General features: G+C 36.8%; 1 protein-coding gene and 1 long non-coding RNA gene across 2 annotated transcripts in view; one reads left to right on the top strand and one right to left on the bottom strand.

The window, feature by feature from the left end:
* FAM174A (family with sequence similarity 174 member A) overlaps positions 1-4,031 on the bottom strand; it is a 51,707-nt gene extending 47,676 nt beyond the window's left edge. The window contains exon 1 of the mRNA XM_003828327.5: positions 3,344-4,031. Within this exon, the coding sequence (XP_003828375.1) occupies positions 3,344-3,777 (434 nt within the window). The 5' untranslated portion in view covers positions 3,778-4,031. The remainder of the gene's footprint in view (positions 1-3,343) is intronic.
* Positions 4,030-13,748, top strand: part of LOC106634794 (uncharacterized) — a 108,657-nt gene continuing 98,938 nt past the window's right edge. Inside the window, exons 1-2 of the long non-coding RNA XR_008625405.1 lie at positions 4,030-4,146; positions 5,055-5,235. This is a non-coding gene — a long non-coding RNA (uncharacterized LOC106634794). The remainder of the gene's footprint in view (positions 4,147-5,054; positions 5,236-13,748) is intronic.

Raw genomic sequence — 13,748 nt, 5'->3', positions numbered from 1 at the left:
TATATAAGTGTTATAGAAGCAGAAATGTTTGTTTTGCTCAAAACTGTATCCCCAGTGCCCAGTACTGGTCAGTTGAATAAATATTGACTGCTTAAATAAAGGCTATCATAATAAATTTCATGCTCATCTCCACTATATGAGCATGAGCACCATATTTTCTTGAAATTGGAAGAGACTTGCTAAAGAGCATAGAGATTTTTTTTTTAAAAAGTAGAGGGTTAAACTTTTAAGCATTGATTTCCTTCCAATATACCAAATTGAATAAAAAACGAAAAACCAACAATGACATGGCATGAAAAAGGAAATAATTCTCTGCTTTTAAGGCAAGAATCATTATTCAGCTATGACAAAAATTGCTTTATATAATTACCATACGTGCTAAAACTAACAACCATCTAGAGTGATTTCCCCCCACCCCTGCTCCCTGGCCTTATACATTTTACTGTGGAGAGAATGTCCTACTGAGAGAAAGGAAATAAAAGTATTAATTGAGATCTTCGCAGTTCTTTGTTCTGTCAGTAAACAGCAATTATCCTTAAATTTCCAAATCCTTACCACCTACCTGTTCAGCAATATAATACATGAAGAGTGCTCATCCATTAGGCAACTGCTTATTCAGTGCCCATCATATACTGCACATGATGTTTAGCACTGAGGATATACGGGAGAATAAGACAGAAAAGTCTCTTTTCATAGAGATTAAGTGTTCATTTTAGGCAATCTACTTTGTCCCTACTGTGTTCCTTGCACACACACACATATATATATATATATATATATATAAACTTACATATATATATGTTTTGTATTTCTACAGTGAGAATCTGACTGTTCTTTGGAATGTTTCCAGACTCAAAAAGGAAGTTATTATTACCTACATATTCATTATAAATGAATTAGATAAAAACAAAACTATCTGAAAGTCTCATGTAGTTCAATGTAATAAAATTTTACAAGTAAAATATTTTCTGCATCACCTCAAATCAGTTAAGAAAATAATGATTTTGGCCCATTCTTCTCCCTTGGCACAAATAACTAATTTCAGTGCACTGTCACAAGTAGTTTGAAAATGGGAGCCAAAATGAGCATTCACCAAGATAATGAAGAAAACCATAATCTGGAAGCAAAAAGTATGAGTTCGGAACACTGCCCAGACATTGTTAGCCTCATTCAAGCTTTGGATGCCAGGCAGCCAACTAAATGTAGGACTTGGACTGCATGAATATGTTAGATGCTGGTTAAAGAATGCACTTTTTATTAGCCATAGTTCAGAATTTGGCTGTTAACACACATCATGTTACCAAGTCATCCAATAGGATCATGTTGGAAGGACTGTATCTGTCCAAGTTTTACAACATTAATGACAGAAAATCAATGGTAATAAATATGTGTATTTAAAATAATTAAAAAGGTGGAAGCAAGAGGAAAAACAAGAAAGGAATATTCCCCCCAAATTATCATTATACTTATCATTTTTATGTGTAAGAGATACAACATTCAAGGGGCCATGCATTTTTATAGGAACTATATACAGACAGCAGTAAATAACAGTTATATAGTGAGGAAAATAATTTGTTTCAATATTCTTTTAATCTTTTTTTATATTAAGAAGAAAGTTTCAGTTTGGTGGTAATATGCTTTTAACATTTAGAGTGTGAGTGCAGATTTGCTAGCCTTTGTGAACCAACAATATCTAGCTCAAATAATATTTCTTACAGCTGTGGTTCTCAAATACTGCTTATGCCCGTTGTTTTGGATTTCTTTACATTCTTAAAATTGTTCAGGAACCCAAAATAACTTATATTTATGTGAATTACACATATCAACTTTACCATATTAATTAAACTTGAGAAAACCTATACTTATCAACTGATTTAAACTAATAGTAAACACATTACAAGTTAACATAACTTTTATGAAAAACAACTATATTTTCAAAAAAGAAAAAAAACGTAAAAAGAATGACATTTAGATTCTTATTTCCAATTCCCTTTAATATCTGGCTTAAGGTGATAGGAGTAGATAAAAAATAGAAACAAAAAATAGGAAATGGATAGATTTTTATATTTACTTCTGCATTAAATCCTTTGCAATGTGTTGTTTGGTTGAAGCATACAAAGTAATTCCATCTTCACACAGATATAAACTTGGAATGGAAAGAAATATTTTAATAGCCTTTTTATATATGAGTGGTTATTCCTTTATGATACTACTACACCAAAACTTGACAAGCAGTTTCTTAAAGACTAGTTGCAATGTGGAATCTGAAACAATATCAATGAACTACTTGTACCCTATAAGCCTGTAACAGAATGTATTATTTTGAAAATAGTTTTAATACTGTAGATGCCCTGAAGAGGTCTAAGTGAAACTCCCACCTGTGTGGTTCCCTGGCCCACATGTCAAGAACCACTGGCTTACACTATTTTTTAACTAGCCAAGTGATGTTGGTTTTCCATTCATGATAATAACGACTTGTTTAAAAGGAAACTTTTGCTTCAAATAATCAGTTTAAAGAAATATGTTAAATTACAATACAGAGGGTATTTATGGGAAAAACGTGAATTTTGAAAACAATAAACAAACATAAGCTGCAAACCTACCCTCTACACTTATTTTAAAATGAAATAAACTGCTAGACAGCTTTCCCTCACCTTATCTCTTTGCTGGCTTCTCCTAATGGTGAGGTCTTGGCTCTGTATGTCAACTCTTCAGGAAGGTGATTCTCTGCCACTTAGGTGGCAGATTAAAGGGCAATACTAGGAAACACTGATAGTAGGGAAGAACTTTTCTTCTCCTGAATTTTATAAAAATAAAATATCTATAAGGCACCTCTATATTACTATGAATCCACTCAAATATATACTGATTTCCTATTAAGTGGCAGCATTGTACAAATAATTTGTAAGACTCACAAACCTACTAAATAGATATCCTGTCTTTAAAGAGTTTGCATTCTGATTGGCAAAATTTTGACCAGTTAGGTATACAAAAATTTAGACCAGAAAGGTAGAAGTATTACAAGACAGAGTAGTCAAAATTCTAGGGAATAAAGATTATCCTCACTTCAGAGAAAGGGTGCCCTTTGAGGCTGACGTGGGTTGTAGGTCAGATGAAGAGATTTGGAGGTAGGGCACTCATTTATAAACAAAAGGCAGCAATTAGTTATAGGTTTAAATTGCTCCAAAGGTAACAGGCCTTTAAGAAAGTCAATATCATATTCTTAAGCAGGAGTCCCTGATGCTGGGGAAGAGGGAAAGGGTCACAGAAGTCAGCCTTGCTGGAGATCACCGGCCTGCGTATCTCAGGCCCACGGGGGTGCCCCACCGAGGCTTTGCCTCACCTGACCGTCCTGACCACGAAGTACACCAGCACCGCGCCGCTCACCACCATCAACACGGTCAGGGCCCGCTGGGTCATGGGCTTGTCGCCAGGGTTGGGGCTCACAGCAAGGCCGCCACCCACCGAGCCTTCCCCGGCCTTCCCTCCGTGATCGTCCGCCTCAAGCCCGGCCACAGGGTTGCTGCCATTGCCTCCCTCGGAGCCCCGCGGCCCCGCAGCTTCAGCCAGACCACGGCCCGGCTGCTGGGCAGGGGTAGGGCCCGGTGGCAGCGGCGGTAATGTCCGTGGTCTAGGGTCAGGAGGCCCAAGACCTGGCGCGGCCTCGGCTGCCTGCAGCAGGACTGCCAGGGGCCCGCTTAGTTCAGGCAGCAACAGCAGGAGGAGGACGGAAGCCAAGAGGTGGCTGAGACAGCAGCAGCACTGCGAGGCCTTCATCGTTCCCGGACCGCTCTCACCACCCGGGAGCCGCCAGGCCCGCCACGCTGGCCCCAAGAGGGACCATAGGCGCGGTGGAGAATGAAGCAGAGGTGACCAAACGCCAGGGAGAGGCCCGGTCGTGGCAGGTGGCAGAGGCTACAGCAGTGGCAGCTGCCTGGAGAACCGGAAGTTCGTACATCTCAGCGGCCACTGCTGCTAAGGACTCCTTCGGTTGCTAACTTGTAGGGGCGGGATGCACTTGGTGACGTCAGAGGCCTAGCGCCCAGTGCGCACGCGCACTTGTGTAAAAAGCGAGGACGTGAGCGTTCTGGAAACTTTGCTGTTTTCACCGTTAGTGAGGAGCGGTCAAGGATGCGTATTAAGAAAGTAAGTAGACAAAAAGAGATTGTGTAAAATGTACAGCAACTCTCTCATGCAGGAACCCTGAGAGATTGGAAACTCATAATCTGAATTCATTGGTGTCAAACTGCAATAACACATTTAATCTGTAAGCCAGAAGGGCTTAGTTTTCCTTAGCTTCATTACAAGCTTTAAGCAGGCTTTTTTTCCTGCCTATGGGTCCCTGACCTCCCTTTCTAGAGAGCATTTGCTTGTAATGAGTTCATGTCCTTTGTAGGTACATGGATGAAGCTGGAAACCATCATTCTGAGCAAACTATTAGAAGGACAGAAAACCAAACACCGCTTGTTCTCACTCATAGGTGGGAATTGAACAATGAGAACACTTGGACACAGGATGGGGAACACCACACACCGGGGCCTGTCCTGGAGTGGGGGGAAGGGGGGAGGGATAGCATTAGGGGATATACCTAATGTAAATGACGAGTTAATGGGTGCAGCACAGCAACATGGCACATGTATACATATGTAACAAACCTGCACGTTGTGCACATACACCCTAGAACTTAAAGTATATTAAAAAAAATTACTTTAGAAAACTTTACCATTGTAAGTTATTTCTCTTCCCTTTTCAGATGTAAATATTTTTTAAAGCTTCTGGCCAGTTTTATAATTGAAAACTATCTCAAGGGTATGGAAAGCCATCATGCCTTTGAAATGTAATTAGTAAGGAAGGTAGTGGGCCATCTCTTATTTTGTGTGAGAGGATAGGAGCCTAACTGTTGTAGGCTTCTCGCTTCAAGTTGTAAAACCACCTCCTGTCATGGAGGAGAAAATTTACTTTTCCTTTGGGTAAAGTCAATCAGCAAACTCAGGTGGCCGGTGATCTTCCCAAAATAGCTCTTAATAACTCTCCACTCCTTTTTTTTCTTTTAGAGGAGTTGAGATTAGAAGAGTTTTATCTCCTTTCCCAACAGCAGTAGTCTTCAATAATGTCTTCCTTGCCTGTTTGACTTCGGTAATATGGAACTTCAATTTGTGCAGATAACTAGAAGTGGCCGCATGATGTACCTCTCACCAATGAGATGCCTGTCAAGGGTATACGTGGGTCTTTTGAGTAAGTTATTGTTTTCATTGCTAAAAGAGAGACAGATACAGATAGATATATACAGAGAGAGAGCCAGAAACACACACACACGCATACACACACCTACATCTCTCATTATTCCTTTCCCCATTTCACTTGCCTGCCCTCTCTGCACAGAAAGTTCTGGCCCTAACCTTGAAAAGAATATGACCCAGATAGTCCTCTGATCCTAGTAGACTGTGGGATATCTGGCGTAAACTATAACTAAACCTATAGCCTGGCACCAAATGCAGCCAAGGTTAGCTTAAGTTAGTCAACCCCAGCTTTACCAAAGACGTGAAAAATAAATGCTTATTTGCTGTATGCCACTGATATTACTGTGGTTATTGGTTATGCCACATTATTCTAGCAATAGTTGATTAAGAAGCTAGAATCAAATCATGGTATTAATTAGGAGAATATAATAATGTGGCAGTTAATAATCTATCTCTGCTACTAGACTGCCAGAGTTCAATATCCAGCTCTGTTGTTTATAATCGTGAATTTTGGTCAAATCAATTACTCTGTGTCTCAGTTTCTCCCATTGTAAAATAAGAAAAATTATGGGGTATTTTTCATTTAATGTTTGATAGCATAATATCTGGTACATACTAGGTACTCAACTAGTATTCACAATCATTATTCAATACCAGGATGAAGAGTTCAGATTTTATTCAGCAGCCCAATAGTATTTAAGTATATTTCCATGAAACATAGTTGTTCTGTCAGCTGTGTTACTGCATTCCTTAATAAACTAGAATTATGTTGGTCTTTTCCCAGTATGCAGATGAATTTAAGTAACCTGATACAAATTTCTCATTCTGAGATTTTTTTCCCTTATTTATGTATTTTTTTTTATATCCTGTGCTTGGTACAACTTGTTTGCAAGCCAATTGATAACAAATAAATGAACAAGTATATTAAAAATAAGAGAAAAATTCATAAACAACTAATTTTACTTAGTTTGAAAGATTGTATTTTACATAGATATTTGTGCTCAAAATTGTAACTTTCTATTGCACAAACAAAGCACAGTATCTTCTCCTAGGAAAATTTTTGTTCATTCCCATGACAGATTTCAAGATGTCATTATATAATGATGTTTTACAAACAATATGATATTCTAAAAAGAGCACAGTAACTTCCAGGTATGTTGCCTGCTTAAGATCACTTTTGTTGAGAATTGAGTATCTCTGAAAAATCTGATTTAGTTTTTGTTGTTGTTGTTTAGTTGGTTGATTGCTATATCAGGAGAGATCTGTACTTAAAAAGTTTATCCTGGCAGTAATATAGCCAGTTTAAGTGAAGGTAGAAAGCGCTGGGCACCAAGCAGGTTAGTATATAGTCCTAGGGCTATAGAGGCCTATAGGATTGGATTAATGGGAAAAAAGTTAGGGAAATGGACAGGATATGACAATATCTGGATGCAGGTAGTAAGGGAAAGGAAAGAGATTCTTAAATTTCAGTGTACATGAAAATCACTCTGAGAGCTTGTTAAAAATGCATATATAGTCCATGTCTCCACTTCCAAAAATTCTGTCCAGAATTTCTAAAATAGTGATCTAGAATCTCCAATTTTAACAAATTCCCTTTCTTATTCTGTTTTGGGTGATTGAGAGCTGCATTTTGAGAAACATTAGAACATAGCTTTCCCTAATCATTTGGAAACAATAGTTTGATTCTAAGATTTCAGAATCATTTAGCTCTTTGCATGTCCCAGTTATTGCCAAGGACTGCTGCAGATGGGAATTTGGGGTAACGAATGATACCAAGGTTTTATGCCTGCACATCTGGGAGAATGATAATGCCATTAATCAAGATGAAGAACATGACAAAATCAGATTTTGGAAGGAAGGAAAGATAATGCACATTTTCTTTTTTGTCTTTCCTTTTTTTTTTTTTTTTGACAAGTTGAATGTTGGACTTTTTTGGGAGGTGGCATTAAATACTAACTCTATTCTATTTTTTGGGAGGGGCATTAAATACTAACTCTATTCCATTTATAATGTGGAATGAAGTTCTGAGTAAGGAAGATGGGAAATCAAAAGGGCATTTTATTACTGATAAATGCCATTTGGAAGCTGACACTAGGGTGTACCACAAATGGGCTTCTTTACACTGAAACTCAACATTAAGATGCCTAATCCTTGCAGTTCTGCCAGCCAGAAGCAACTGCCTTACCCTGCTCCCTGAAAGCAGCTAAGAGACAGACTATCCTGTCCACTCTACCTAAAACAGCAGTTTACAAAATTTGTAGTATAGATCTTGTATGTTTCATTTATAACACACACTTAAGATTCCAAAATTAGTGTGATTATTTTTACCACTTGAACCTAAGTTCTATGAAGCAAGGGTCAGTCTCATTTATTCACTACTCAATACTCAGAATTTAGCACAGTGCTAAAAAAGAGTATATCAAAAAAGACAAAGGAGGGCATTACATGATGGTAAAGAGTTTAACAGGAAGAGCTAACTATGCTAAATATATAAGCACCCAATACAGGAGGACCTAGATTCACAAAGCAAGTTCTTAGAGACCTACATAGTGACTTAGAATCCCACACAATAGTAGGGGGGGCATTTAACACCCCATTGACAATATTAGACAGATCATCAAGATGTAAAATTAACAAAGATATTAAGGACCTGAACTCAGCCCTGAATCAAGTGGACCTGATAGATCTCCACAGAGTTCTCCATCCCAAAACAACAGAGCATAACATTCTTCTCATTGCCACATGACACTTACTCTAAAATTGATCAAATAATCAGAAGTAAAACACTCCTCAGCAAATGCAAAGGAACTTAAATCATAACAGTCTATGAGACCACAGTGCATTCAAGTTAGAACTCAAGATTAAGAAATTCGCTCAAAACCACACAACTACATGGAAATTAAACAAACTGCTCCTGAATGACTCTTGGGGAAATAGTGAAATTAAAGCTACAATCAAGAAGTTATTTGAAACTAAAGAGAACAAAGAGACAACATACCAGAATCTCTGGGACTCAGCTAAAGCAGTGTTAAGAGGGAACTTCATAGCACTAAATGAACACATCAGAAAGCTAGAAAGATCTCAAGTTAACAACCTAACATCTCAACTAAAAGCACTAGAGAGCCAGGAGCAAACAAATCCTAAAGCTAGCAGAAGACAAGAAATGACCAAGATTAGAGCTGAACTGAAGGAGATAGAGACACAAAATGCTCTTAAACAAATCAATGAATCCAGGAACTAGTTTTTTGAAGAAAGTAATAAAATAGACTGCTAGCTAGACTAATAAAGAAGAAAAGAGAGAAGTATCAAAAAAACACAACCAGAAATGATAAGGGGGTATTACTACTGACCCCACAGAAATACAACCATCAGAGAATACTATAAACATGTCTATGCACATAAACTAGAAAATCTCATAGAAATGGACAAATTTCTAGACACATACACCCTCCCAAGACTGAACCAGGAAGAACTTGAATCTCAGAATAAACCAATACTGCACAGCAAAAAGCTTATCCACCACGATCCAGTTGGCTTCACCTCTGGAATGCAAGGTTGGTTCAACATATGCAAATCAATAAATGTAATTAATCACATAAATAGAACTAAAAGCAAAAACCACATGATTATCTCAATAGATGCAGAAAGGCCTTTAATAAAATTCAACATCCCATTATGTTAAAAATGCTCAATAAACTAGATATTGAAGGAAGATGCCCTGAAATAATAATAGCCATTTATAACAAACCCACAGCCAATATCATACCGAATGGATAAAAGCTGGAAGCATTCCCCTTGAAAGCCAGCACAAGACAAGGATGCCTTCTGTCACCACTCCTATTTAACAGAGTATTGGAAGTTCTGGCCAGGGCAATTAGGCAGGAGAAAGAAATAAAGGGTATTCAAATAGGAAGAGAGGAAGTCAAATTACTTTTGTTTGAAGATCACATGATTCTGACTATAGAAAGCTCTATAGTCTCAGCGCCAAAGCTTCTTACACTGATAAGCAACTTCAGAAAAGTCTCAGGATACAAAATCAATGCAAAAATTGTTAGCATTTCTATACACTAACAGCCAAATCAGGAATGAACTCCATTCACAATTGCCACAAAAAGAATAAAATACCTAAGAATACAGCTAACAAGGGAAGGGAAGGACTTCTTCAAGGAGAAACAAAACCACTGCTCAAATCAGGGAGGACACAAACAAATGGAAAAATATTCCATGCTTATGGATAAGAAGAATCAATATTGCAAAAATGGCCATACTGCTGAAAGTAATGTATAGATTCAATGCTAATTCTATTAAACTACCACTGACATTCTTCACAGAATGTAAAAAAAAAAAAAAAAAAAACTTTTAAAATTCATATGGAATGAAAAGGAACCTGAATAGCCAAAACAATCCTAAGCAAAAAGAACAAAGCTGGATGCATCACACTGCCCAACTTCAAACTATACTACAAGGCTACAGTAACCAAATCAGAGTAGTACTGGTATAAAAACAGATGCATAGAGCAAAGGAACAGAATAGAGAACTCAGAAATAAGGTCACACACCTATAACCATTTGATCTTTGGCAAACCTGACAAAAACAAGCAATGGGGAAAAAATGTCCTATTTAATAAATGGTGCTGGGAGAAGTGGCTAGCCATATGCAGACAATTGAAACTGGACCCCTTCCTTACACCATGTACAAAAATTAACTCAAGATTGATTAAAGACTTAAATGTAAAACAATACTATGCAAACCTGAGAAGAAAATCTAGGCAGTACCAGTAAGGACAAAGGCACGGGCAAACATTTCATGATGAAAATGCCAAAAGCAATTGCAACCAAAGCAAAAATTGAGAAATGAGATCTAATTAAGCTAAAGAGTTTCTGCACAGCAAAAGAAACTATCAGAGTGAACAGACAACCTATAGAATGGGAGAAAATTTTTGCAATCTGTCCATCTGACAAAGGTCTAATACACAGAGTCTGCAAGGAACTTAAGTTTACAAGAAAAAATAACCCCATTAAAAAGTGGACAAAGGACATAAACAGACTCTCATAAGACATACCTGTGGCCAACAGTCATATAAAAAAAGCTCAACATCACTGATCATCAGATAAATGCAAATCAAAACCACAATGAGATACCAACTCATGCCAGTAAAAATGGATGTTACTAAAAAGTCAAAAAAACAGATGCTGATGAGGTTGCAGAGTATTGGAAGTTCTGGACAGGGCAATCAGGCAAGAGAAAGAAAGGGTATTCTTTTATTTCTGTGTAAAAGGAACAGTGTAAAAGCAATACTTTTACACTGTTTGTGGGAGTGTAAATTAGTTCAACCATTGTAGAAGACAGTATTATGATTCCTCAGAGACCTACAGGCAGAAATATCATTTGACTCAGCATTCCCATTACTGGGTGTATACTCAAAAGAATATAAATCATTCTTACTGTAAGGATACATGCATGTGTGTGTTCGTTGCAGGACTGTTCACAATAGCAAAGAAATGGAATCATCCTAAATGCCCACCAATGATAGACTGGATAAAGAAAATATGGTACATATATACCATGGAATAGTATGCAGCCATAACAAGAAAACATACCATGTCCTTTGCAGGGACACGGATGGAGCTGGACGACATCATCCTTAGCAAACTAATGCAGGAACAGAAAAGGAAACACCACATGTTCTCACTTATAAGTGGGAGCTGAATGATGAGAACACATGGACACATGGGGGGAATAACACACACTGGGGCCTGTGGGAAGGGCGGTGTTGTGGGGAGGAAGAGCATCAGGAAGAATAGCTAATGGATGCTAGGCTTAATATCTAGGTGATGGGATGATTTGTGTAGCAAACCCCCATGGCATACGTTTACCTCTAACAAATCTGCACTCCTGCACATGTACCCCTGAACTTAAAAGTTGAAGAAAAAAAAGATAGAGAAATTAAAGGAACATTCAAACAACAAAAACAACAGCAAAAAGAGTAGTAGTGAATGATTCCTTCTGTTTTATCAAGACAGAAATCTTTCCAAAGACACAGTTAAGCCCAGACCTCAGGAGATTTTTAGAAATTGACCAAAATAAACTTACCTTTTGATGATCATAAATTCATATTTCTTGTATTCTGCTAATGAAATAATAATACAATCATATATTTGATATTCCCAATGAATGTATAAGCACATTTAAATCATTTTCTGAATAGTATTTTATATTGAATTACTTTTATTCTGTGACCCTAGATATTCAAATATATTTCCTTCAGAAATCCCACTATTATAAACAAACTGTGAATTTCACATTTTTGATCTTTTTAAAAATATTTTTTAATTTTTAATTTTCATAGATTAAGGGGTACAAGTACAGTTGTGTTCTATAGATGTATTGTGTAGAGATGAAGTTTGGGCTTTTAGTTTACCCATCACCCGAGTAGTGTACTAGTGTACATTATACCCAATAGGTAGTATTTCAATCATCACCACCCTTCCTCTTACACCTTTTGTTGTCTTCAGTGTCTATTATTCCACACTGTATGTCTGTGTATACCCATTGTTTAGCTTCCACTTGTAAGTGAGAACGTGCAATTATTCCCTTTCTGTATCTGAGTGATTGCCCTAAGGATAATGACCTCTAGTACCATCTTTGATGCAAAATACATTATTTTGTTCTTTTTTTAATGACTGAGTGGTATTCTATGGCATGCAGACACACACACACCACACATATCACATTTTCAGGTGTCAAGTTAGAGCTTTCCTGATATGGCCAGAAAGTGGGGCAGACTGCCTTATGACTATGAGAGTATAGGTGTGAAGCAGCTACCATACTCTTAGAGGTTACTGGGATATTCATGTAGTGCTCAACACAGATTTGATCAATTGAAAGTATGAATAAATGAATGAATGAATGAATCACATCAAACACACAACATATTTTAAAAATGTTTATCAAAAAGCTTAGAATAATACATTCTTAGAATGGAGATTACTTTTTCCCTAGTGACAAGTAAAATAATTTTTAACATAGTGTCCTGTGATCAACATCATTCTTGAATACTTGCCTTTTTTTTTTTCTCCCATCCCATATGTTTGTCTTGGCTTCAGATTAATCAGGAAGGCTTTAAATTACAGAGTTTCTTTTCATCTTTCTTCTTCTGTGAGAGAATAAGTAGTTTTCACGTAACAGGATATTTAGTGTATGTTTCTAGGATTGGTGTATTTATTTGTATCCTGTAGTGATTCATGTTTAACAGAGATGTTTTTAAACAAAACATAGGAGCAATGTGGATATTAACACTGGAATTCCCAGTTTCTACTTCCCTTAACATATTTTCTGTAATTGAGTGATATTTTCTTACATATATCTAATAAGACATAATAAAAAATTGTATTCACAGTTATTTACATATTCTGTAAATTTTTCAAAGCTCTTTTTAAAAAATTTTAATTGAAAATTATACATATTTATAGGGTACAGTGTGATGTGTTGATACATGTATACATTGTGTAATGATCAAATCAAGGTAATTAGCATATTAATCACCTCAAACATTTATTTTTGTGTGTGTGGTGGGAACATTCAAATTTCTCTCTTCTAGCTATGCAGAGATATTCAAAATTACAATTAGAATAAGTTCTGGTGTTCTGTTGCACAGTGGGGTGACTATAGTTAATAATATGGTATTGTAAATCAAATCTCTTTCTTGAGGTTGCAGTGCACTAGGCTAGGATGTTGGCGAAGAGTAGCATATGTATCTTCAATTTCAACCTAAGCCAAAAAATAAAAATAAATAAGAAGAAGCATCCCCAAGAGGCAATGGCAAATTGAATAAGCAGGTCAGTGATGCTGGGTAAATATCTAAACTACACTATGAGCTTGGGGAATGTTTTGTGTGCTGATGAGAAGAATGCATATTCTGCAATTCTTGGATGGAGTGTTCTCTAAATATCTGTTAGATCCATTTGTTCTAGAGTGCAATTTAAGTTCATTATTTCTTTGTTGACTTTCTGCCTTGATGATTGGTTTAGTGCTTTCAGTGGAGTGCTGAAGTATTCCACTAATACTGTGTTTCTATCTATCTCTTTTTTTAGATCTACTGGTAATTGCTTTATGAATCTGGGAGCTCCAGACCTAGGTGCATATATATTTAGAATTGTTATTTCTTCTTGTTGAATTCATCCTTTCATCATTATATAATGATGTTTTTTTTTAAGTAAATATTTAATTTTTTTATTTCAATAGGTTTTTGGGGAACAGGTGGTGTTTGATTACATGAATAAGTTATTTAGTGGTGATTTCTGAGATTTTGGTACACCCATCAACCAAGCAGTGTACACTGTACACAATTTGTAGTCTTTTATCCCCGCCCACCCCACCCTTTCCCCTACATCTCCAAAGTAAGTCCAATGTATCCTTTTTATGTCTTTGCATCCTCATAGCTTAGCTCCCACATATGAGTGGGAACATATGATGTTTGGTTTTCCATTCCTGAGTTACTTCACTTAA

This window comes from Pan paniscus, chromosome 4 (genome assembly GCF_029289425.2).
Source record: "Pan paniscus chromosome 4, NHGRI_mPanPan1-v2.0_pri, whole genome shotgun sequence".
NCBI classification, from domain to species: Eukaryota; Metazoa; Chordata; class Mammalia; order Primates; family Hominidae; genus Pan; species Pan paniscus.
Note: the sequence above shows the minus strand (reverse complement) of the source record. Positions and strands in the feature narration are given on the sequence as shown.